This window comes from Empidonax traillii, unplaced genomic scaffold (genome assembly GCF_003031625.1).
Source record: "Empidonax traillii isolate 1590-97213 ecotype Southwest subspecies unplaced genomic scaffold, ASM303162v1 scaffold25:size3598162, whole genome shotgun sequence".
Classification (NCBI taxonomy): domain Eukaryota; kingdom Metazoa; phylum Chordata; class Aves; order Passeriformes; family Tyrannidae; genus Empidonax; species Empidonax traillii.
In genome coordinates, this window is record NW_020955218.1 from 3130559 (window position 1) to 3157524 (window position 26966).

At 39.2% G+C, this 26966-nt stretch overlaps 1 protein-coding gene across 12 annotated transcripts in view; it reads right to left on the reverse strand.

Annotated features, from left to right (window-relative positions):
• ERC1 (ELKS/RAB6-interacting/CAST family member 1) overlaps window positions 1–26966 on the reverse strand; it is a 301902-nt gene that overhangs the window by 231371 nt on the left and 43565 nt on the right. For all 12 annotated transcript variants that reach the window (XM_027905936.1, XM_027905963.1, XM_027905952.1 and 9 more), the window contains exon 3: window positions 6356–6772. In XM_027905936.1, the coding sequence (XP_027761737.1) occupies window positions 6356–6772 (417 nt within the window). The remainder of the gene's footprint in view (window positions 1–6355; window positions 6773–26966) is intronic.

A 26966-nucleotide genomic window follows, 5' to 3' on the forward strand; every position in this document is an offset into this window, starting at 1 on the left:
AATTAAAATCTTAGAACTTTATTTACGTACGTGCTATTCTTATTTTTGTTTTCTCTTCCTGCTTATTTAAGGTGCAAAAAGCATTTATTTTGTACTTAAATTAGCTCCCAGCTTATTAATGGTATTTTCAATTACTTTTTTGTCTTCTATTGCAATGTTTCACACTTGGAGAAGTAAAAGTCCACAAATTTCACTTCTACTGAAGAAAAGTCCTGGATAATATTAAAATCTCCAAGGAAAGTACATCTAAGATGTAATTTGTAAACAAAGGAAATCATGCAATACATATTGACAAAGAAAATCTTCTAATATAACCAAACATCAAGAGAAATTAAAGTTTAAACATTTTAAAACCTCTAATCCCCAGCGAGTTTTATGCATTGTTTCACATAGTTTTAAAAATCCCTTCTGAAGGGGATGGAAGTGCTAAAATGAAATAGTAAGAAATTATGGTACATGTGAATAAAAAGAAAAAAAAATCTCTTTGAAGACTAGCACATTCATATAGAAAAGGAAGTTTTGAAACAGATAAAAGAATTAAATCTCTAATTTAACACCTGTGTTAGAAAAAAACAGATGAATAAACCTACTGATATTTTATGGATTATTTCACTTTGATGAGACCATAACTATAAAACAAAAAAAAAATCCTGACAGATGACTGCAGTTCCGCTTTTTTTCCCATTCACTTAATACCAACACCGTATTAAACAATTGTAAAAAAATTTGGAAATTTTCTATACAGTAATCAAGAAGGTGTTTAAGATTTTTTGGTAGTTTGGAAAAACAGAAAACAAATACATTTTCACCCTAATTTTTCAACTTTTAAAGAACTATCAAACTACCAATCTCTGAACTGAGGAACAATGAAAATACTATTATATGCGTTTAAACATTTTTCAGTGTCATTCTTTTGTAAAGCGACATACAAAAATTCCAAACTACAATGGTAATAAAAAAGTAAAATGTCTAAAGAATAAATTATGCAAGTTTTCAATCTGCAATAGCCCATTTCCTCAAATTTTGACCTACAAAATCTCTGTGTGTTTTAAAACTACTTGGCAACCAATCAAGCTAGAGTAATAGAGACATAACTATTTAAATTATTTCTATTTAAGTCACTTCCCCCTGCCATGCTTTTCTAAAAAGTCAAAAAGATGAAGCAGCAACAATAAAAGTAGAAACAATTTTTTTAACTCATTAGAAGGATATCCTCTGGTATGATGGCAGTAAGAGTTCCAGTTAGTGAATCTATCTACTCCTGCAAAACAAAAATTCTCTCTAAAACTATCTTATTTATGTTGCAAAATCTTGGAACAGGACAAAAGTGTTCTTTGAGATAACTCTAATTGCTCCAATTAAAATTTCTAAATCCTCCTCTGAGCCCAGAGCAGAAAAGGGTAAGAATTTTAACATACCCGTGGAAAAATAACTTGTTTGCAAAACTTGTCACAGTTCATTAAAATCTGGGCAGATAAGGGAAACAACCTTTCTCTTCACTGGGCACAGTCCAGCAGGGCTCCAATGGTATGTCTGGACAGCACACACATCCCTTCTCACTGAGCTCCCTGCTGCTGCTGTGTGGCCACCACAGTATCAAGTTTTGATAATCTAAAGCTAAACACACATGTGTTAAAGCCCAGGGTGCCTGCTCGCTGCCCTGACAGACTCCTACAACGTGGAGAAAGAATAGAGCGCACTCGCAGAAATTCAGTGCTAATGCCCAGAATAAAGTGGGCACTGTTCGATTCGAAGTAGCTACAAAGAGGGATCGGTTCCTGCCGTAGGGCCCTGCTGGATAACTGTGATGCACTTCACAAACAGGACTTTGTGGACTCACCATCTCAGCAAACACTGAAGAAGAGAAATAATAGCTTTTTCTGCCATGGCCTCTTTCCTTAAGCTCATTGTGAATGAGAGCCTTCACGAGCAACCCATTTCAGTGATTGTTTTACATACAAAACCACCCTTTATTAGTGAAGCACTACAGCCCTAACTCCTTCATTCAGTTTTGCACTCAGCTGTAATAAAAATCTGTTTGTTTGAATGGACCCAAACAGTAAAAAAAAAAATAAAAAAATTAAAGAAGTCAAAACTGTAATTTACTACCAAACAGCTTTTTGACACAGTGCAAAGCCACTGTTGTTTCTAGCCTTGCTCCACACCACTGTAATATGCAAACCTTGAACCTAAAACTGACTCCTGAAGAAACAAACCTTCGAGATAAACAGCCTTCTTTCTGTTTCCAAGGAATGGCTGTGCTCAGCCATCTGTTCTTACATCCTTGTTGGACTGTCCTTACAAATCTTAGTTTGCTCACAGTATCCAAGTTTTTAGAACACCAAGTATGGATGCAATCACGTCATATTCTGCCACAACTTGCACCGATATTTGGTCTCTTAATCTGCGTAGCTGAGAAAAATGTATTTCTACTCAGTGCATCTAGCATTTTGGGGAGAGGGGAGCAGGAAAGTTGTCAAGAAGAGCACAGTAAGCTTTATTATCTTCGTAGCTATGTGCTGTCACAGCCACCACTGATAATTCTGCAACAGGCGAGTCTGGAACAATGAGGTGCAGTTAATGCAACTTGAAAGCTATTCTGGAAGCTTAAGTCCAGCTGTTGGATTTCATCAACTATTTCTTGCTGGTATGATAATAATTTTGTTTCTGAAAGTTAAGTTTGGAATACCAACAACAAGATGAATAATTGCCACTAAGACTGAAGAAGGGGTATTCAAAATAGAAGCCATCTTTTTATAAGCTGTGAAGCTTAAGCTTGTTTTCTAGGGTAGAGGAATGTGATGCAGTCACACTGTTATCTGCTGAAGTCAGGACATCCAGATCCATGACTGTGTTCCAATGTTTAATGAGACATTTAATTTTTCATTATTTTGTGCTAATGAGAGACTGTTCTCTGTATCAGTAAGCTGCCAATCCTATGCTGAGAGACTGTCCCCCATATCAGCAAGCTGCTATCCTATGCTATACAGAAGATCTTTCCTGGAAAGATTTTTTGAGATCCCCAGAATTCAGGATATTTGGGAAAAGCCCAGAAGAGTCAAACTACTTACGGAGGTACCTCTCACTAGCTGCAGGAGAATTCATTTCATAATCTGGATGTGGGAGACTGAGACAGTGCTCTGGGAGATGATCAAAAATATGCAATGTCTTTTACATGAGGAACAATTAAGTAGCACAGGACTTTTCAGCCTGGAAGGAGAACTTGGAATGGATATAACAATTTAAATGTGAGCACACACTTTTGGTAGTGATCACCTATTCACTGTGTGTTCCAGTGAGACAGGTTTAAACTCAAAAGAAATAAGGCAGGTTCTTCCTGCAACAGAGAGCAGGGCTGTAGAAGCACTTACCAAATAATTCTACAGCTGCAGAAGTTGAGAAGACCCTGACTGTGTACTTGGATGGCAGATTCACGGAGGATGCAAAACTGACAAGTCACGAAAAGTTCAAGAAAGGCCTCCTTTGTAAATCGTTAGGAAGATGGGACAGCTTTACAGGGAAGTATCATGTTGGCCTTTTTCTTACCCTTCCCTGTGTGTTTGCATGAGGCCATTATGTGAAACAATGCTGGACTAAAGGGACTGTTGGCTTCAACTCGTACAGCTGTTCCTTGGTTAGAATCTTATCAGAACCACAGCTCTGGCTTCTCTTAGAATTTATTCTCCTTAGGAAACGAGTGCAATCTTTAGTACAATAGCAATAACAGCAAAAGCTGAGGAAATCAATCAATCAATTCACATTTCATTTTCAAGGTCATAATGCTGACCACTGTAACTGCACTGTCTGCCTGAGAAGCTGTTTTATGACCTTGAGTCTTAACATTACACTTGGAATTACATACAGGTTTAAAGTTGAAAAACTGAGGGGATACCTTTTTACTTTAAAATGCAGATCTTTAGTATTATTCCTAACAAATATTTTACCAGAAATCTAACAGGCTTGTAGAGTCACAAACAGTACGAGTGGATTCTGATACCTCAGAACTTGCTTTGGCTAAGATAATCAAGATTGCTATTAAATTTTTCTCAACTTTTCTAATGTGTTAGAACATGAAACATAAACGCTGACCTCCCAAGCACTTGCAAATCCCTTTGAGATACTAATGCTTCCTTTAACAGCAGTATTGAAAGAAGAGTTTAGCATGCCTTTCCAGATACTGGGAATGCTAGATATAGAACCATCAAGGAAGTGAATTCATTTCTTCAAGGTAGCTCAAAAAACTCCAAACTGGGGGAGCAAAGGACTAAAATAACCTGAAGCTATGGAAATACAGGTAAACAGATAATAGAAGGTTAGCGGAGGAGGGTGATGCAGACACACCTAAGAGGCTCTGCAAAGAGACAACTTCCAAGTGTGGAACAGTGATAGCACAAGTGAACCAGACCCTGCAGAGCAGAGCAGCTTGGTGGTGAGGAAGTCAGATGCAGTCAGTCACAGTTCAGCAACTTCCTCTGATTTTCTCCAGCCTCCTGAAGCCCCAAGGCTTGAGTTTCACACAGGTAGGTCTGAGATCACTTAGCTCAGCCTAGCTCAGAGTTCAAGGGCAACACACAGGTACTAACAAAACCCTTCCTGTTGTCACACAGTTCCACAAGAAGATAATTTGGCATCCCTGCACACAGCACTGTGTTTCCAAGGCTACTGGGGTGCTCAGCTTCAAGGCCATAACAATGGCCTGAGCTACAAATTACACCACACCCAGCTTATACGTCTCAATGAATTAGAGCTGGGTGAGCAAAAAGAAGTAATTAATTTTAAAACACTTGATAAACAGCATTTGCATTTTAAAAGTCAGTAAGTCATCCCTACCTCTGCCCTAGTCATCTCTAGGAAATCTTTTACAACAAAGACTAGGATTTAAATGACTGATGATTTCCAAATATGTGTGAATGAAACAAGAATTCCTATCTCTCAACATTTACTCAGCAGCAGCAGAAACAAACGTAACCGCATTCCTAAAAAATTACACAGCTCCTGCCAGCTTTTCATTTATGTTGCTGGACTTAGAGCTGAAACAAATGGAAGCCATTTGAGGCTCCTCCTGAAATAGTTACAAGAATTGGAACAGAATTATCATTGGTTGCTAAATAAAGGAAAAACTGTAGTGTAGAAACTCTGGAATCATATTATCTTCGCTCCAGACACTCAAGAGATTACTGCTCTAAAAAAATAAATCTGGCCTAAATCTGGCTCAGAAATGCAATGGGCTCCAGCTTTCTTATATAAATACTTGCAACAGCACATGTACAATGGGTCAGGCCATGGAAAACATATGAATAAGAGGTATTAAGAAGTATTTATTTGCTGCATACACTCATCTCAAAAACCTCCATGCCAGGCCTTGCTTTCCTGCCTTCTTAGAGAGGGGGCTTAAAAACTGCGTATGTGTAGGGTTTTCAAAAAAAATGCTGAACTATGAAGTAACACACAGTGTGCAATACAGGTCATTAAATTCACACACATATTACACATACATGTGTAGCTGTCCATTTGTGCCTTCAAACCTCAGATGTGTGTAAAATAATCTCCACATAAAATCTTATCATCAGTGAATACACATATTTACATATCTGTGCATCTGCACAAAACATGCTGAATCACTTACAGAAATTATTGTTAAAATATAAGGCTGGCTGACAAGAGGAAAATGCGTTTAATAATAGCAAGAAATTTAATTACACTGGCTACAAAATAACTGATTTGTTTCCTTTTATTTATTTTCCTAAGATATTTGCATTACACATAGCCTATATTTTATTATAATTAGTTTGGAATGATTAATAGTGAAGAATGCCTGCCCTCGTACTCCTGTAAGGTGCAATACAACTATAACAATGGTTTTTCTTTTCTATTTTGAGATGGATGGTGAACAGGGGTTACTACTATGTGCGCAGCAGTGTCCCTTTAAGTAATCTTTTTTTTGGCTGTGCATCCAGGGCAGCTAATAGTTTTATCAAATACCCTTCACAGCAAGACGACTGTTTCCATGGAAACTGTAGAGCAATCATCCATTATTCTTGCAAAGATTTCTCTCAGCTCTCACCTAAATACAGGTAGCTACTTTCTCTCAAACTACAATAGAACAGGCAAATTCATTTTACTAGCTGTGTGACAACTCAACTCCAGAGCTTCCTACTGGAGACTATGGGGAAAGTGGGGCCTACAGCACAAAATTCCAAAAGGGACACACAAGGAAGCCTTAAAGAAATTTTAAAATAGCCACAAATCCTGTCCAGTCTAACATAAAATACAGCTTTTAAAGAGGATGGCAGATTCTTTCCTTACAACTGTGAAATGGATAGGAGATAGAGTTGACCTGAGCTTGGTCACCTACCTCTCTCAGCATGTTGTTTTCTTTTTCCTTCTGTTCGAGAAGGCTTTCCAAGTGGTGCACGTGCATCTCCGCCTCAGCCAACCGTCTTGTTCGCTCATGATCCTCCTCAGTGGCTTTTGCTGACAGACCTTTACTCTGCAGCATCTCCAGCAGCTTTTTGATGGACTCATCACGCGCATTTAAGGTCTGTTTCTGTGTCTCAATACGCAGTTCCATCTCTTCCAGGGTTTTGCGTAGCAGGAAGAGCTCCTTGGCCTGGCGCTCGTGCTCTGCGTGGAGTCGCTGGAAGTTTTCCTCTGTCAGCTCTGCCACGAAGGGCTCGCTGGTTCTGGTGCTGCTGTCCTGCTGGAACAGCTGGTTCAGGTCTCGCTGGATCCGAAGCTCATCTTGGAGAGCCTGGATAGTCATCTGCATATGCTGAAAGAACAAATAAATGAATAAGATCAGAGGATTCCCCCCACTGGAGAAGTAAATAGACCGCTATGAGCCACATCAGTCCTCCTGAACAACCAGCTGAAAGGCAACCACAGCACCAACAGACCAACATTAATTTTTCAAAGCAGAATTAAGGTAGAAGGGGGTGATACTACAGAAATTTCAATTCCCTCCTTTTGTGCTTGGCAGAAGTTGCTGAACACTCTGAAGATTCTTGCTGGAGTGACTCTACCACTTCCATCAACTTGAGTGAGTCACTATTTCAAATGGGAAATGTCAGCAGGCATTTGTCAGTAAGCTGAGAGCTTAAAATACTTCATTTTTCCAAATGTTCACCTAGCCTATAGAAGAATTCTGCATAAAAAGTCTTAGACTAGAATTACCATCTTGACAAAGCAAAGGGACATGTGGTTATCAGAATTTACATACTCTCTATTAAAATGTAACCAGCCACGGAGGCTTCCAAGGTCTTCAGTACTAACACTACACTTAGCACAGATTTCCTAGTTAACTCACAGAAGAAACTTCAGCATGTCAGGAAGAGCTACAGCTACAGAAAACTGGATATATGCTGGCTGGGGAGAAGGGTCACAATATAAAATTTTACGTATGAGGCTTTTAGTACAAAACAGAAATTACCACTTCACAAAGAGGAATGTCAAGTCAATCAAATGACCAGCAGTAATTTGTGATTGTACAAGACAATAGATCCTGTCTCAATGACTGTGAATACAGTGGGTTAATATAATGGGACAATATAGGAGAAACACAGTTTGTGTAGGAAAAATGTCCTCACTTCCTATTTAGATAAACATGTTTTTTTCTTCTCTGCAAGACAGAAGCATCAAGATAATAACAGAGATGTACAAACACACTGAGCAAAGATTTGATTATCAGGAATGAGACGTACACCGAGTAATACATCCCTACTCCCTTAAGTGAGGCAGACATGCTTACAATTTAGTCTGAATGTGAACAAGTCAGATGGACTGATCCTCGGGGTTTACCTTTATTTTGCAAAAATCGGTGTCTGCAATACAGCAACTTCCCAATTCATCAGGTTAAAGTACTAGTTAGTACAGGTTATAATCTATGCTCAAGCTTGATGCAGGTGATACACTGTTAAGGTCTATAATGGTGCCAAATTATTAAGTCCAAATACTTGATTCCACTCAAGTATTTGTGAAAAAGAGGAGCTGTAAAAAGATTTGGGGTTAAGTATTACTTCAAAAATAAATTTATCAAAATTCTTATGTAAAATGTTTTAGAGATGTTAAAAAGATGTCTGGACACAGCCCTGGCAATAGGCTCTGGGTGGCCCTGCTTGAGCAGAGGGGTTGGACTGGCTGATCCAGAGACCCTTCCAATCTCAACCACTCTGTGATTCTATGAAAAGACAGCAGACAGTATTTGTAGCACAGTTACCTACATTTAATCTGTTTGAGAAACATAAAGGGTTAGTTTGGTTGTACACAATGGTGCATAAAGGCAGTCAAATCCCATTTTCTTTAAAAGTGTCAGTACTTTAGACCGAGTATTTCCCTTCTTTTGTGTTCTGAGCTTTTCAAAACCAAAGGTGCTGTTACACATCCAGCTGACATAAGTCCACACTGCCACTAAAAGGAACAGTCCAGCTACCTGTCCTTCCTTAGGTGGCTGTCACTGACAACTGGAGTAAAACTTCACCTGGCTGAAAATCAGCCCTATCAAAACCAAACTCAATGTCTTTCCAGCCAGATCTCAGATCCACAGGACAGTGTGACTACATCAGTGCTGGTCCTGGTGCAAAGTAGGGGTGGAAGGAGCTGGCAGAAAAGAAAACGGAACCACCCTTTATGGTATCAACATAAACTGAAATCAGCTTAAATACACAGCTCTGTGGCTGCTGTATTGGTCTTTTCTTCCATTTCAATAACACAGTACTTGGCAGTTACTAATTCGGTTAATCTAAAACTACACTTTGTGTTGTACAATCTGTGTGACACCATAGCACAGTATATTAGGTGAGGGAGTAAGAAATTACTCTGTTCTAAAAGGTCCATTGTGGATGCTCAGCTTTATTTTCAAGTAAGAGATAAAAAAATATCTGAAGAGAATCAACATGGATTTTAAGAACATTTTTAGAAATCATCCTTTTTAACTAAAGATCTTAACTCTCAGTGTTTGTCACTTATCCAAACTACAGTCAAAGTGAGAATGTCAGAACAACCTTCAAGCCTTAAAACTGAGGCTCTACAGGTAGGCAATCAAAACTACTGTTCAATTAATGTATGTTGATTGAGCTGTAAGAGAAAACCTGCTGCACTCATTAACAGATTTGCCTCGTCTGTAGCTACCCAACATCAATAAAGCCAATAGGGCTACAACAGCAGTAGTGAGAGAACGCCCTCAAATTTTGTTAAAATTAAACAATAATGCAGAAAAACAGTAGATATAACTTTACAATTGCACACATGAGTTGACTCCATTTGTATTTGAGAAGCCCTACTTATTCACAGCCCAGCTGTGTGTTGTTCCTCCAGCTAACAAACAAATTCCCACATGCTTCCACCTGCCTCTCCACATACTGCCACTTCAGCATTTCCTTTCTCCCAAGTGAGAAAAGAGCTTCTTCCGAACAACCACATTATCTACTAAATGAAAATGCTTCCTCTACTCAATGTCGTCTCAGAATCAGACTTGGGTTATTTATAAACATCAATGGACCAAATCACCACAATTCAATTCTTGTATTTTTGTCATTTGATCTGCTGTGGAATGTCACTTCAGGATACATAGGCAAAAACTGTGTCTCAGACCCACAGAAATTATTTCCCCCAAAAGCTTGAAAAGTCTCCATGGAACTTCTGGGTCAGTGAATCAAAACCTATTATAAGATTCAACACATGATGTGGGAAAAAAATTTATACCAGTGACAAACAGGATTTATTGGTATCCAACAGTCTGTTAAGTAAAGACAAGGGAATCTGGAATTTGGAACAGCCCACAAAAATGGTCAACAACTGCCTGTAATTCAGTTTCCCCAAGAAAATAAAGAGGTGGGGTGAGAGGAAAGGTTAGCATCGAGCTTATGAATAACTATCACTGTTCTCTGAATCACTGCTCAGTTGAGAACAAACTTCATTATGTGAAAGGTAACTGGAAAACACACCACAGAAAAGTTATTCTATGCTTTTCACACCCACTCTTTTCCAACATGCAGAATGTATGCAAACTGGGTTCTTTCCTCTGCTTTCTGAAAGATTTTATGATTCTCACAATAATAGAGCAATATCCTTTCTTAGCTGGCATCTTAACTACTTTTTTAGTTCAAATTGCTTGTCCTCTATATAATTTCAAAGAAAATGTCCTTTTCCCTCTGAAGGAGAAAACAAGTCTAACCATATTCTCATTTATTTTTTAGCCTTCACTTTTAAAACAGTGACTATTCCAGAAAGGCAAACCATTTCCCAGGCTCGTGCAATACTGGCCCCTGATGCTTAATCCTGTGTCTGAGACTCGATTAGAGACCTCAAGAAAACTTGAAAAATAACATTGAAATAGTCTTCTCTAGAAATTAACATGTAAAATTACTTTTAATACCACTGAGCTTTCTTACGTCATACTGTACCGAATAAGTACCAATCACGCTTTTCCTAAACAGTTCAATGTAGATAAAGTAATTAAAGTCAAAGGAATTATGAAGAACCTGTGCTTTGCTTGAAGCTTATCACTCTTATCTCAGATCTTGGGGATTCCTTGTTACATTCAAGTAACAAAAGCTTGTCTTTAAGCCTCACTACAAATTATATAACCACACTTGCAAATCACAGAGATATTTTTGAGAGCACACTTCTCTAATCTTGCTGATTTTGTCTAACATACTTTTCTCTTGACAGAGCTAAGGACTTTCAAGCTCACCTCAAACATAAATCCTAAAACTGCAAGGTGCAAACACAGCCTCTTACACCAGGTGTTCCTCTGCCTGTATTACTTCCACGGGCCAACCTGAAGTTCATTAACCAGGCTTCACACAGGGACAGAGTTTGACCTCCACCCAGCAGCCCAAAATTTACACCTATAAGTAGCTGAACATGATTCAATCTTTGCCTCCACCTGCCAGGACTCAAATTCACGTTTCACACACCTTGTCAGATTGGTTAGATGAGCTTCCAACCTGACTATATCACTACAGCCAATGACGGAGAAGTTCCTTATATGTGGGTTCACAAAGCAGTCCTGCTGTTGCAGTCTCAGGATAATGTAACGTACTTACTGCTGTACTGGTGAGTTTGGGAACCTTGCTGCAGGCAGCTCTTTTCATCTCTCTCTGTTGAAGCTTTTCCATTTTGCATAAAATATTTAAAGATTCAGTAGGCCTGACAGAAAATATTAAAGAGAGCACAGCTTCTTATTCTAATTGGGAGAACATATAAGAACAGAGAGACCTGAATAGCAGTACTTCCAATTAGCTTAAATGTTTATCATCTTACCGTTCCAAAGGAAGTGGGGAATGAGCATCTTTAACATTCTCAGTCCAAAAAAGAAACTTCAGCCAAGACCTGTATTCTAAACCTACATTTTAGATCAAAAGGAGGCAGCCATTGCTACTACCAAGATTTTGAAAGAAAGGATTAAATTGTGATATCCTTTTTAAAGAAAAGGATTTCCACGCTCATCTTTGCAAGTTTGATTTATCAAGCTACAGTGTTTAAGATTCCAAGATGAATTTGTCCATTTGGTTTTGGTTGCCTGACTTAAGTTATTCACACTGCAGGTACTGACTTTGCACCTACCATAATCAGATACCTAACTCATCCCATTGTTTATTCAAGTCCAAATGCTTAAATTAGAACTATGGGTTCTGCAACCCAGGTGAGGCACCTGGACACCAAACACTTCCATAGTTAAGTTCTCCTTAATCTCCTGGATTTAAATTCTAAGTAGGTTAAACTAGGGAAATCAATTAAACTTCTGGAATACCAAGAAAAAATTCAGTATGTTCAAGAGATGCTTGTCAACAATACACAGAAAGAAAGAGAAGAATGTGCTCTTTCCCAGAAACAAGGGAAAACATAGTATGCAATTATGTGACAGTGTGGCACAGAAATGTGTCACAATGAGGTGGGAAGCACTGTCACATTCTGCAAAACTCAATGACTTAAAATTCTCCTCTTACACTGGGAGAACACCGAAGACTTGTAACTGTGAGCAAGAGAATACGGTGTGATGGTAAGGGCAGGGAGAAGAAGAGAGGTCTTACTAGAATATTTACAGGTGTGTTAAAAAAGCCTCAGCCGGGAAGAGAGAGGTTCAAGCTCTTACTCCTCATCTTCAGACAACCCTAATGAGGCTCCAGTCAGGCAGCAGAAAGCTATTCCTGGGTGGATCTCTAACAAGATATTCTTACAGAAAGGACTGAGAGTCTGCCTTGCACAAATACTTGAGTATTGACAGGCTTCAAAATTTAAACCTACATTTCACACATCTCAGTGTCATAAAGGGAAGATGGTCAGGGTCTTTGCTCAAATTAGCCAAGAGATGCTTTAGCATCTTGAACTTTCTAGTGAGCATCCCTAACTAAATCTGTTTCCTGATCAGGGTTAATCTCACCTCACTCTTCGCTAATTATTAACCAAAAATTCCTAACTGAAGTTCTGCTGAAATCAGCAAACTTAATAAAAATTTCTTATAATAATTAATGAACTTAGATAATGAAAATTTCCTGGACACTTCTACTGTCACTTCACAAAGCCAGTACCTCCTGTACTGAATGATAGCTTTAAGATGTATATGCACTTCCCAAGTTTTCTGCAGATTTGCTCAGTGATCAAGCTGTTCTTCATGTAGAAAACACTAAGTGCTTGGAAAAACATATGACAGGTGTGCTGGCTTTGGCTGGGGGAAAACCATTTTTATTGACAGAAGTTGGTACGGTGCTATGTTCTGAATTTGTGACCTAAACACTGTTGATAACACGGGGATGTTTCTGTTACCCCTGAGCAGGACTTACACATGTCAAACACTTCTCTGCCTCCCATCTCACCCCACCAGCTCACAGGCTGGGGTGCACAAGTTGCTGGAAGGGGCACAGCCAGGACAGCTGATCCCAACTGACCCAAGGGATACCCCAGCCCACATGATGTGCTCAGCAACACAAGTTGGGAGGAGGAGAAGAGGACATTCGATTTACGGCATCTGACATCCCAAGTCACCATCACACATGATGGAGCCCTGCCTTCCTGGAAATGGCTGAACACCTGCCTGAGGATGGGAAGTAGTGAATGAATTCCTTGTGCTTGCACATATTGGTTTTTCCTTTACCCATTAGCCTGTCTTTATCTCAACCCACAAGTTCTCACTTTTACCCACTGGGGGAAGAGTGAGTGGCTGTGTGGTAGTTAATTGCTGGCTGGGGTTAAACCACAACAAACACCTTTCCTTTTTTTTTTTTTTTATTATATATCACACTTCTCTATTTGTTTTTCAGAATCCAACCCAGGGATAAAAAAAAAAAGAGACAAGTGTAATTTGTTAATTGACCAAAAACTAGGGTTTGGAAGATACCATTTACAGCTAATCTTTCCTTCAGCCAATTAATTTTGCTGCTGGGAAAAAAAAAGACAAGCTTTCAGCTACAAAAGGACATTCAGGTCTGAAATGTGCTTGAGCTACCTATAAACATTGCCTTACTTTTGCCTTAATTCATCATGACTACAACGCTACTACTCTGGAAAGGGAAAGATACAATAATTACAATCTATTTTATTTCAGAAGGACAATTCAGTAAGGCCTACACCCTCAAATGTACAGCCCCAGAAAATGATAAAACTTGGAGGTGCTTTTCTTGCCAGCAAATCCGCATGCACAAGCATAGACTTTTGCATTATGACAACATCTCTCCCGTTTTTTACAATGAAAGCATTTCAAAAATTTTTAAGAGGCCAAAGCACATTGAGCTCCAAAGAGACCACATGCGAAATGTTAGAACAGGATTTAGTCACTCTGGGAAATCGGTCTCTCCCATTCTCAAGGAGTTAATGTTTTGGCAGCGTTTCTGGGAAATGGATTCTGCTGAATGCACTGCAGAAGCAAAGGCCTGGCTGTCCAAGAGAGTCCCTGCTGACATTCAGCTGCAGCCCACGCAAAGACACTGAAAAAAGGGCTAATGTCAGGTGTCCTGCAGGGCTGAGATGAAACAGAACTCGCTGATTCCAGAAATGCTACATATTCCCTGTAAGATGGATCAGGGGCTTCAAAACCCTTATTTGAATGGAAATGAGTGGGTGATTTTTATAATGTTAAGCTCAGATACAAAATACTGCCATGATTTTAATAGGATTTAATTCGTGAGAGTCAAAGGAAGAGACCTGTATTTTAAAGACAACCATCACATACTGCATTATCTCTGAGACAGCAGAGGGGCAAGATGGTAAAAAAGTGCTATAGATAAAGAGCTTAAATTGTCAGTAATACATCTGTCAGCTGAACTAGACTTGCACAAAATGACTCATTTAAGGGGGCAGCATGCAGCAGCCTAATTCCTTCACCTGTTTGTACGAACCAACTCCGCCCCCAAAAAAACCCCACAAACCATCAACCAACAAACCTACCAGCAATTCAACAGGAATGAATTTAAATTCCTGTTAAACCCGAAGTCACAGAAAAGCCAAAACTGCTATGCAACCTCATACTACATGTACAAGTACACCTATAAAAAGGCTGCAAGGTAAAACAGAGTCAGTGCAGCACACCAGCTATTCAGTGCTAAATGTCCCTGAGAAAGGTTTTTACCTATATCATACATGAAGCAGCTGATCTTACAAAAAACAAAGCTAAGCTGTTTTTATGGTCAAAGGATAAAGTATGTATATGGACAGTTTCTACAGAACACCTGATGCACAGCAAAAGCATCGCTTATTCTGAAGAGATCTGTGCACATACCTGTGCGCTACAAGTTAAAATTCTGAGTAAGCATAGGCAAACCTACTAAAGTTCTGAAAAATGCCAGTTTATCAGTTTTTGAACAACAAATACAATTCTGACAGTTCTCCAGCTTCTGAAGGGAATTTGAACTCTGTGGCAGATACCAGAAATGGTCTAGTAGGCAACAGCATTCAAAGGAAAATCGTTTCTGAAGTCGTATCAGTGAGTCCCAGCTACCATATGTTTACATTTCCAAAGGTACTTCTACATTAGTAGTTTACCGTGCTTCAAAAGCTTTTCTCTCATGCAAATCTTGCTAGAATCTACATTTCCCACCCTTTGAGTGTCAGTGTGCTATGATCCTGGAGCTAAAAAAAATGGATTCTTTTTAAGTGTTCATCTTTCTTGAGAACAGGCATTTTGGGATTAGGGCAAATGTTTAGAATTTCTCATCGGAATCAACAATTTGCATACTGTTTTTAACCTCTATTTCCCACTAGGCTGTCCAAATTGGGTTAGCATTACACTACTTAAATATCATGTTTTATTTATATACAAATATGAGCTTTGGTTTTTTTGTTTTTATGCTGCTAAAGAAACAGGAGTCCTTGCCCAGATGCAGTTTCCTACACTGCAGTAAGATAATTCTTTTTAGATTCTGCCTTCCATGTTTGACAAACATAAGCTTCTTTTGTCACAAACCGTGTTGATAAAATGGATCCTCGTGTACGAGGTTTCTGTTAAAAACAAACAAACAAAAAAGCAAAGACATAAACATCATACAGATCTATATTCAGGTCAGCCATGACAGAATTCAATCTTATCCCATTTTGCATATGCATACAACACACCCAATTTCATCCACGGTGTATCTGTGAAACAGGTTCTTAGGTGCCACATGCAGCTTCTGTGAACCCCTCATCCCATGAAAGCAATTATAAATTATTATGGCACTTAAGGGAAAGAGAATTTTAACATTTAAATATGTATAAAATCCAATATTTTCAAATTAATAGCATCTACATGAACCATGACTCATTTTGTTCGTACATTAGGAGCTTTTCTGCAAAGACGTATTATTAGTCACCTCAATTAGAGAGGTCAGCAAATACATCTTTCCATTAGCTGACACAAGGAATCAATCCAAGATAAAAGGTGCTCTGCTACACAACCTTTGATCTTGTGTTCAGTATTTTCCAAGATACGAGCATACATCTGCCATATGCTCTAAAAATGAAAAATAGCAGACGATTTCTAATGAGAGAGTACTATATGGAAAATTGATGCACAAGAAAGCTGGTTACTTTATCCACATCACCCTCCTCATGCCACTCCCCTACCTTAGATTTAAGCTTTGTTCTGTCCTAGTTGGTTTAGAGAGATTACAGCATAAATCTCAATGCACACATGCACGGGTTCCACATGAATATTCTGCATAAACCCGATACCTCTCATGTGAATACCATAAAACATGGAGTAGGCTGGATCTGTAAAACTTTCTGAATAGTTCAAGCTTGTGACTGCTGAGGACTGAAGAAACAATCACAAGCTAGGCTGTGATACATAAGCTGATAGTATTTCAACTAATTAGTTGTTATGTAAAACAGAGACCTTTTCAACTTCTGCTTGCCCACAGCACGGCAATACTTTGTTCTTCCTGTCAGTCTGGAACAGCATGCTTCACTTGCATTCAACAGTGGGAGAGCTCATGAGCTCCCCAATGCTTACAGATTAATGGACTGATGACTACAAAGTTCTTCTCAAACTTGTGCCCCCAGAAATTGAGCTACAGTCCAGATAAGATATTTATAAGCCACATCAGCCTGAACTATCAAACCTGGACAGTGGCTCACCTGCAATTTGAAAACACTGAAATTTACTGACATTTTGTTTGTTGGTTATTTGAAAATGTTTTCTTGAGCAAGAAAAGCATCAGATGACCAGATATGGCCATATGTGAGAAGACTGCACACAGGACTTGATCTTGTGAAATAACAGAACATGTGATATTCAGGATCTCATACACAACATATGGCTGTTCTGTGACACATGGGAAGTTCTTGCCAATGGAGTCTTTGCACAATGTTCAACCAAGACAGGGAAATAAACACCAGCAAAAACTGCCTCTCAGTTGCACAGACCAAGGTGTAGGATGAGGCTTTGCAAGATGGTTTACAATTTTCCTTATGATGATTCGATGGTAACCTTGTGAGGCAAAAGTCAGCTTAGGGAGATGACTGGAGTGCAGAGGCCCTGTACTGGCCCATATCTCCTCCCACGGTTTCACAAGAAGATGGACCCAACTTTCCTATGTCACGATAATGCTTCTTTCTTTGCTCATAGTCTCTCCAATAAGCCTTCACAAAATGCTTTCTATCCCACACACATTTTAAGTATCACATTTACAGAAGAAAATAAAACAATTTCCTGGAAAAGTATTTGCAAGCGGTTGTCTTGTTTTAAGCCACAATAATAAAGAACTGAAGACTTTCATACTATATTGGCCTAAAAACCAGAAGGCCTAAAATGATTGTTGTAACAAGAGCAGTGCCCAGGTATATATATATCATCAGCCAAGGCAGAGGACTTCAGTATGTGCAGTGCTATATACAAAAAAAACCAAAACCCAAACCAAACACAAAGTCATTCATTTTCCCTTCTTGAAGTAAAAAATATGGACTTTTTAGAGTTATCAATGCACTGCAGACAACCACAATGGTCAATCATTTTAAATCTACCCTGAAAGATCAGGGCTTGAAGATCTCACAAATGAGATGAGGTCTTGCCAAATGGAAGATATGCATCCTTTCCATCTCGGTAACTTTTACTATTTTCTTTGAAAGGCAAGGAGGAAGAAAACAGAATCCTGTTTGTAACAAAATTTACAAGAGCATCAATAAAATTCTACTCAGCCTTCTCAAACCTGTGGCTTTTGACATGATACAAGGTAGCTCCTCGGCCCTCTGCCATGAGATATTGGCTACACTCACAAAGGCACAGACTTGAAAATGTTCTTTTCTGGATATGTCAAGTCTCTTCCGCCAAGTGCTGTTTTGGGAAGACAGGTAGTTCAAATGGATTACTGGAATTTCAGGATAAATTTAGAATATGGCTGCAGCAATCATTGTCCCTGTGAAAGAACATACAAAAAACCTCTGATCAAAATGTTCTGGCACTTATCCTCATGCTGAAATGACAGCAGCACCTTTGACAGCAAAGCAGAACACAGCACATCGCAATGCTCTGAAGGAGCTTTGTGTGACTTGAAAGAGGTAACAATTGCCCCTTGAGAAGGTTTAAGAGATAAGCCACAGAAAATATCAAGAGGAACCTGGATAGCTCTGGAAATGGGAAGGTCTAGCACAACCCACCTGAATAGGAGGCATTCAAATTTCTGCTAGATGTACCGTGACAGTGATCGATATCAGGCTCAAGTGCTGCTTTGCAGGGACAAAATCAAGGATTTTCATTACTGAAATCTTTACTAGATCCTACAACATGATGAAAATACCCAAACAGAAAAGTTTTCCCATTCAGAAGAGTGGTTCTTTCCCACAGACATCTTTCTGCTAGGTATGAGGATTTTCAAAGCAAGAGGCAATTCCCTCTGGCAGCAGTGCTCAGTCACCCACCACTAAAGCCATCAGGTGCAGTAAGCTGGATTCTTAGTAGGCATCAAAAATGCATCTGTTCAGAATGCAAAACAGTCAAGCTAAAATGAGTATCTGCCATAGGACTGACAGCTAGAACGACTTCTGCCAGTGAAAAGCTTTAATAATGTCTTGTCTAAACTTGCACATCACCATAGGAATCAGCAGAACAGACAGAAGAACATAAAACAGACCTGAGTTCATTGTAACAAACATAAAACTATCCAACAACAAACAGTCTTGTATTGCCCATGCACCAAAATGGACAGTTGGTATAGACTGTGTTGGTAAAGTCATGCAGGGTAAATCTCTCACTGAACAAATACTGGCTCTTAAAAAAAATCCTTTCAGGAACTACTTACTCATGAATTACTACTATATGGTCATTCAAGCAGTTTGTTGTGCTTTAGACTTCTTGCAGAGCAATGACTGAACTCCCTTGCTTCTTTATATACCAGACTGAGAATACATAACTCTTCAAAAAATCTGCAACAATATAGGCAGAAATGCTGTGAAATAGAGTCCTTTGGTTCTGGTTCATGTGCATTTATGTAGATCATCTTGTAACCAAGTGCTCTGCATTTAAAAGCTATTCGGAGAAGCATCTTAATCTGCTGATGCATCTGTATGAACAACTGTCAAGACAGAGAGGAGAATGGAATTCCTTGTTGTGAGTTCAAGGCACCAGTTCTCGAATCTAGCAAGAGCTTAAGCTTGTCTGAACATAGATAGTAATCTCAGAGCTACATGTTTTATGAGAGTCTGTTAATTCAGAACTAAAAAAAAGAAAAAAATATTGAAAAGGGCTTATAGCATTGAAAGTCTGAAACACTCATTTGTCTAGTGTTAGACAGTTCATTTCAGGGAAACAGAACAAGCTGGCTCTGAAGACCCAAGTTTAACTCATCTCTTGGATATGTTCTAGGACCTAGACAGAATTAAGAAAAGGACTCTTTTTTTTAATCCATCTCAGTGCAAGGCTGAAGGACCAATGATGATACTTATTTAAATGCAAAGCTCAAGGCACACTTTAGAACTACTTGCTCTGCTTTCCCAGAGAAATAAACCCATACATGAAATAAAAGTTAAAAGCAGCAGGGTTTAGCTCTTTTTTTCCCCCTCAAATGGATGCCTAGATTAGGTTTACTAAACAGTTCGTACACCTAATTAACACAGAAACCCTGAACACATTACTAAGAAACCAATTCACAATCCTGGATTTCATAATCCCTGCACTCCTTTTAGACTTTACCTACCACTGATACATGTCTTACCCATCATTAAAACAGTCTGTGGGTAACAGTGCTTTGAGATCCTTTTGCTACTGAGACTGATAACCAGTTAAGGGATCAGGAGCACAAGTGTGCTCTATTCTTCCAGTTTCAGGGAATGAGGAGGGAAGAAGCAGGAAGAGCCAGCAGATCAATACCTGGCTCCCAGCCCGGTGTCACTGGCAGGATTTTGCAGTTTTTAATTATAGGTCAGTTTACATGCCAGCAGGCCTGCTGGCAATACCCAGGGTACACCTGTCTCCAAGGGGAAAAAGGATCTTTGCACAGCAGCTCACAGGGCTCATTGAGAGCTTTAAACTAGGGGAAAGGGGATAAAACCAGGCTCACTAGAGATAAGCCTGGGGGCAGCGTGTCAGCATTCCTGGGACAGGGTACCAGTGAGGTCCTTCTGTTTGCTGTATCAGTGGAGGAGGTATGGGATGGAGATCCATGCAGCACAAAGACACAGCAGTTACTGATGTGTTAGAAACCATGAAAGCACCTGAGAACGATCACAGAGGAATTGGGGCTGGTGTGTGTTCAGAGAAGAGCAACAGAGCTGGTGAAGGGTCTGGCGCACAAATCCTGTGAGGAGCAGCTGAGGGAGCTGGGGGTGTTCAGCCTGGACAAAAGGAGTCTCAGAGAGGAGACCTTATCATTCTCTACAAGTACCTGAAAGGAGGGTGTAGTGAGGTGAGGGTCAATCTCTTCTCCCAGGTAAACAGCAACAGGACAAGAGGAAATGGCCTCAAGTTGTGCCAGGGGAGGTTGAATCTCAGATATTACAAACATTCCTTCTCCACAAGCATTGTAAAGAACTGGAATGGGCTGCCCAGGGAAGTGGTTGGGTTGCCATCCCTGGAGGTGTTTAACAGACATGTAGATGTGGCCCCTAAGGACATGGTTTAGTGGTGGGTTTGGCAGTGCTGGGTAAGGTTGGACTCGATCTCAAAGGTCTTTTCCAACCTTAATGATTTTATTCTATTCTATGATTGTCACCAGACAATTTACAAACTCAGGGCAGAGATGAAATGCCTCAAATTCTTGAAGACTCATAGATGTTTCTCCCCTCTGATCAGAACCACAAGCCACCTAACCTAACCTACCAGGACAAACCCTGTCCTAACCTGTTTGGGCAACCTCAGGTCCATACCTGCAATTTCTAATGGCTGTTTCTGACTGATGAGCACAGACCAGAGATGTATTTAAAATCTCAGAGCTGTTGGTAGTGGTGTTGGGGGAAAAACAGAGGTTGTTTTAAAGGTTATTTTTTAAGAAACTTCTCTTTACAAACACACCCTTCTTGCAGAAGGATTTATTAGAGAACCACCTTTGTCTTGCTTTATGGGCTTTGCTACTGAAAGCAGACATCCATTTGTCACCTTGTTGTGCCACAGATTAACTGATTGCTGTTTATGCCTGTATCCCCAGACAAAAGACTTTAGACCATTTTCCTAAACTGACAACTGCACATATAACAGTTACAAACTCAACTGCCAGGAAGGTGAAAAGCTAATCTATGTAGTTTTAGGATTATCTTCTGGTCAGTCCCTGGCTATTACACAAAGATAGACAGTAAAGCCTGATGGAAAATCTTTCCTCAGAAAGCACATTTCTCTCATCAGTTTCCAGAACAGCAAGGATAATACTGTAGAGGAGGCAGAACTGAACCTAGAAAATTTAACTTTGGTGTCTACCACAAAATCCCCAGAATCTCATTCTCTGAGAAGTCAGAACTACACACTAGTACAACAAATGGATAAGAGAAATTCTTCATGTCCCCTAATCTGTCTCTGTTTCTAGCTATGCACACAAAAAACATTTACAATGTTATCTTGTTCTATATTTTGCTTGAAGTTAAATTCTATTGCTTTTAAATAAATTTTATTTAAATTTTTATATATTTTTAAAATTATTTATTTAAATTTATTTGATTTTCACAAAAGAACACCTCTTATTCTGTACTTCACATTTCACAGATTTCATGCCTTAGCCATATCCTTTTTTAACTCACCTGCATCCCTACATCACAAAATAAAAGCTACTTTTAAAGTTCAGCATTCCACTGCAGGCATGGGTTTGGGGTTGGTTTTTTTTTGGTCACAGTACATAATTTGTTCACTTTTTTATTTGGATTTTATTTTCTGTGGAAAACCTCATTAAAATCCTAATATATAACATTCAATAAATGTAAAAGGACACCTGGTATTATGATATACTATGCTAAAAATAAAACCCCATTATATGATTATTTTTACCAGAAAAGGACAGAGCAGCTCTTCTTGATTAAGCTACTACAAACAATTCAAGAAAAAAATACAGTGGCTATTTAACTGATTTAATTTAAGTAAAAGCAGTTGAAAAAGTAGTTAGTTATTTAATTACAAGTCTTACACAGAATAGGTGGAAAAGAACTACTTGAACCAGTGAAGAGTGATTTATAAACTCAAACAGCTACTGTCAGAAGAACAGAAGATATAATGGGGACTAAAAATGTAATCTTTCCCTGGTCAAGATTAAAATAATGTTTGAAAGCTCAGGAGAACAGACAAGCACATAACACAATTGCCTTTCTATTAGTCAAAAATCACGATCCTATCACCTTTTCGCCATTGCTTTCCTCGAACCCAGAGCATCAATTCTCCCTGTCATGTTTATGTATGTGCTAGGATAACAACCAGAACAATACACCACCAGCCCTTAAACACAACCACAATATAAAGAGTGAATCAAACTGTTACAGCAGAAAAGGGTTGAGAGCAATAAATAATGAATGAATAAAGGTTTTCAAGAGAGCATTACTGTTCTCACGGTCTGAAGGTCTGAGCACAAGATTTGTATGGAGAGGTGGTAACTCTACCAGCTGATCAACAGGAAACAGCTTTCAGAGCACACCAGTCCTCCTTTAGGCTTTGCTGGTTTTGTATTAAATCTCTCAAACTATAAAGCACCAAATAACAACAAACACAGTGAGTTAATCTTGATTACGTAGTTTAAAAACAATATTTTATCTAGTCTATGATTTTTAGAATTCAGTACTGGTTTACTGCATATTCTATTTTTTCCCATGTCATGCCCACAGATAATTCTATCTCAGAGGAGCCAGTCAGCGCATTAAACTCCCTCCATAATATCCCCCCTTATCTACAGCCGCCAGCCAGACCTTTTTCCTACTGAAACTGAGAAACATTACTCAGAGCAAAATTTCTCAGTTTGTTCTCAACTTGAAAATTGCTGCTTCTGTCACCTTTCCTCCTCTTAAAAAGAGGTTTTAGGTCCAAAAGTTTGTTTACTCTTCTCTTGGCTACCTCATTTAATTTAGCAAGATGTTTTACTTCTCTACAAGCCTTCTTGCGGTCATCAAACTGTACTTGGAGATGTTTCTTCCCCTCGAAAAAAGGGGAAGGTACTGTCATATAGATCACCAAAATATTTAATTGCACACCTGAAAAGCTGTGATATTGATAGCATAGACATGAGCATTACAACTTTACGGCAATCTCTAGTATCTGCTTTAAAGTAAATACAATAGGTCAATCCTGTTGGTAATATGAGGTTTGTATCTGGGTTCTCTTCCAGCAGATAAATTTCCTTGAAACAAACCTGTGTATAACTGATGTAATAACGAATAGCACTTAGACATAATGGCGCCTGGACACTGAACATACCTTAATTTTCCCGGAAGACAGCCCGAGAGCCTTACTGGAACATTTGATAATTTATTCTGAGGAAGAACTTAACCCTCAAAATCTATCTGCATCATTCCCTTTGCAGCACAAGTACCCGTGACTCACTGTTGACACCAGGCAGTGGCGTGATACAATAACCTTCCTGTGCCTCTCAACTGCTGGCACTGGCAGTGACTCACCAGCAACTTCACTCAGGCCAAGATTTCCCGCGATGCAGCTTCTGTTTGCTGAGGAAAGCCTTGCTTGCACTCTCAGTTTCACACATCCAGCATCCACAAACAGGTAAGAAAGATGATACCCCATAGCCTGCCTCTGTTACATTAAAGCAACTGTATTTATTCACCCCAAACAAAAGCCTTAGCTATATTCTGACACTACTAATAGAAAATGTGATTCAAGTCTTCAAAAAGACAATTGTGTAAAATCGGTCTGACAAAAAAATTCCTTTTATTACTTGGAAAAAAGTAACACAGGAAACCTGATCCCTTCACAACGAACAGAAGATCGATTTAAACATATAATATAAATAGATAACAGCTGAATAATGAATTCAAAGCTGAACCAATAGTTTCATTGATCCACTGAATCCATCTGCTACCTTCTGAACACTGCTATGGAAGTGAATACTAAAATTTACGAATAAAGCATTTCCTTTCCCAATATACCAATAACAAAACTAGAAATAGAAGTAAAACCATTTTCTGCAAACCAGCACAGAAAAAAAATACACCGGCAAAACATGATTTTGTAAAAAAAGTTCAAAAAAATTAAAATATTTAACATATACGTTTGATAAAAATGCAGAAGTCTGGAAGCAGTTGTCTTACGTGAGACAAGGCAGTTCAATATCCTCAATTCCTGCTTACCTACCAAAGCTTAAGAAACAAAGTCCTGCACGTGTTTCAGTCTCACCATAGATTTTGAAAGTATCTGTAATACAAGCACATTGTCCATGTGTAAGTAGTACTCCTCACTGGCAAGACTGGCTATACATCATGGGAACAAAAAATAGAGGAAAGGAAAGTTTGTGAAGCAAGTTTCTTGATTTCGGTATTTAAACCAACTCTAGAAACCACAGATAAAGCTCCTGAAAGAACAGGCACATTCTTTTATGGGAAATAATGAAAACAGTTCCCGCATAAGTCCAGAAAGGATCAAAACAGTATTTACAACTTAGGTTGTTTTTTTTTTCCCAAGGCTCTTGATTACACTGGAAAATCAACAAGAATCATCATCCTCACACTGGACTTCCCAATTCTGGCTGGCTTACCTGAAAAACTCTTAGTCTTAATCCCTACCACTCTCGAATGGGAGATTTCAGTCAGTCCTCTTTTACCCACAATGACTTTAGTTAACTACATGTGTCACTAAGAACTGAGACAGCCAGATCATCTGTTTCCATCTATTTACAGAATGATCTCAGAAAACTGCCCACAGTCAGTTTAAGAGAAGAAACCTCATAATTCTCCCAGTTGAACCCCCAGATGAGTGTCTGATGAGTATAGAGACACGATGAGTTCAATATTACTCCACCTGATTCTGCTCTGTCAGGGAACAGGAAAAGGCTAAAATATCCTGCCAATCCTTGCCAGGAAAACTATATCAATACTAAGATTTTTATTTAATAGCTACGCCTTCTACTAGCGGGAAATTTCTTACACTCCTTGCCAACAGGCTCTGCATGTAAAGTTTAGGAGGTGACTAATCCCCATTAGCAACCTTTTTTCACAGAATTACTGTCTAAACACTCTAGGCAGAGTGTTAACCCTAACAGAACCTCCTAACTACCTGCCCAATCGTCCCATTTCCACCACTTGCTTTATGAAGGACCTTCACACTCCTTCCAGTCACCACTTTCTCCTCAATCATGTGGATACCCTACTTTAAAGAGATACTGTAAAAATAAGGGCTCCATAGAAGTAGGTATAAATATACAGGAGGGGAATGTAATGACAGACTGAACATTTCAAATACTCTCCATAACATTCCTGTTCTCTTTAAATGATTGTTCATGTGTATCAAACTACAGGTGACTGCATGCACGCTACCTACATATTGCATGGATTATCAGAAACCCCGAAGACTTTGGGAAGTTACAGCTTTTATGTTGCCTGGACACTGCTATCAGTGTCATGCTTAACAAATGTATGAATGGAAGTCCACTTGCAGCTCTGTGGGTTTCCCAAAGGATAATTTCTCTGAAATGCTACAGACAGAGTTTGTCCCCAGATTAGAAATGTCTCCCTCTGCTCTGTAACAACATGTCCTAGTGACACAGAAGAACAGTCTCTGAGGAAGAACTGTCAAACTCAAGAGTGTTTTCACCGGGGAAAGAACAACCAAACAAAAAGGCACGTTTTCAAGAAGATCGAGTTGTACATAAACATGATGATGAAAGCTCATTAGAAGGTAGCCCCTGCAATACTGTCTCTGGTAAGGATGAATGGGGTATTTTGGTACAGGCAAAGGAAAATCCTTCACAAAAAATGCAACTCAAACCAACTGGGTTTCAAGCTTCAGATACATAAAAAGTTCAACCACATACTGAAGGGATAAGGTAGTGGGGAAAAGAGGATCAGTTCTCAAGTGCCTAAATTTCTACAGTCTTGTCTGCTGGGATAACAGCTATTAAGATACCAACTTCTGTGGACAGATAGAGAGAGGAAGACCATAAACTCAAATGGTCAGTCAGTTCTTTCATGATCCATTGTGTGTTTCTGTCGCTGTCTTGTGGTATCCACAAACAAAGAGCACAGGACAGAATCACAGAATTGTCAGGGCTGGAAGGGACCTCTAGAGATCATCTAATTCAACCCCTCTACCAAGGCAGGCCACCTAGAACAGGGGACACAGGAATGAGTCCAGGTCAGTTTTGAATGTCTCCAGAGAGGAAGACTCCACAGTTGTTACAGTGCTGCCACCCTCAATGTAAAATTCTTCCTCCTATTGAGGTGGAACTTCTTATGGTATAGTTTATGGCCACTAGAACTCCTTTAGAAGACAAATATCAAAGATTATTTATTTACTCCAAGGCTGGAGTAAGTTGAATTCCATCTGGATAGTAATCAAGAGTCAGTAATCAATCAGTGTCTACATTCGATATCGTACCAATGGGAGCCTTTTTAACCTAAGGCGACTGAAGGCCCACACTAAGACCTTAAATCATCTTATCCGTGAGCTGCTTTACACTGATGATGCCGCCCTCGTCGCCCACACAGAAGTAGCTCTGCAGCGTTTAACATCCTGCTTTGCAGAGGCTGCTGAGCTTTTTGGTCTGGAAGTCAGCTTGAAGAAGACAGAAGTTTTATATCAGCCTGCACATTCAGGAAGTCTTCCATCATCCCCATATCACCATTGGTGAAACAGCACTCAAATCAGTCCAACAGCTTAATTACCTGGGAAGCATCATCTCCTCAGACGGTAAGATTGATGTTGAAATTGACAACAGGTTAGCAAAGGCTTACAGTGTTTTTGGTAAACTCCGTAAAAGAGTGTGGCAAAACAAACACCTGAAGAAAAGTACTAAGATCAGTGTTTACAGAGCCATCATACTGTCTACTCTTTTATATGGATCTGAATCCTGGGTCATTTACCGGCACCACTTGCATCTCTTAGAACGCTTCCATCAGCGCTGCCTCCGTACAATCCTCAACATCCACTG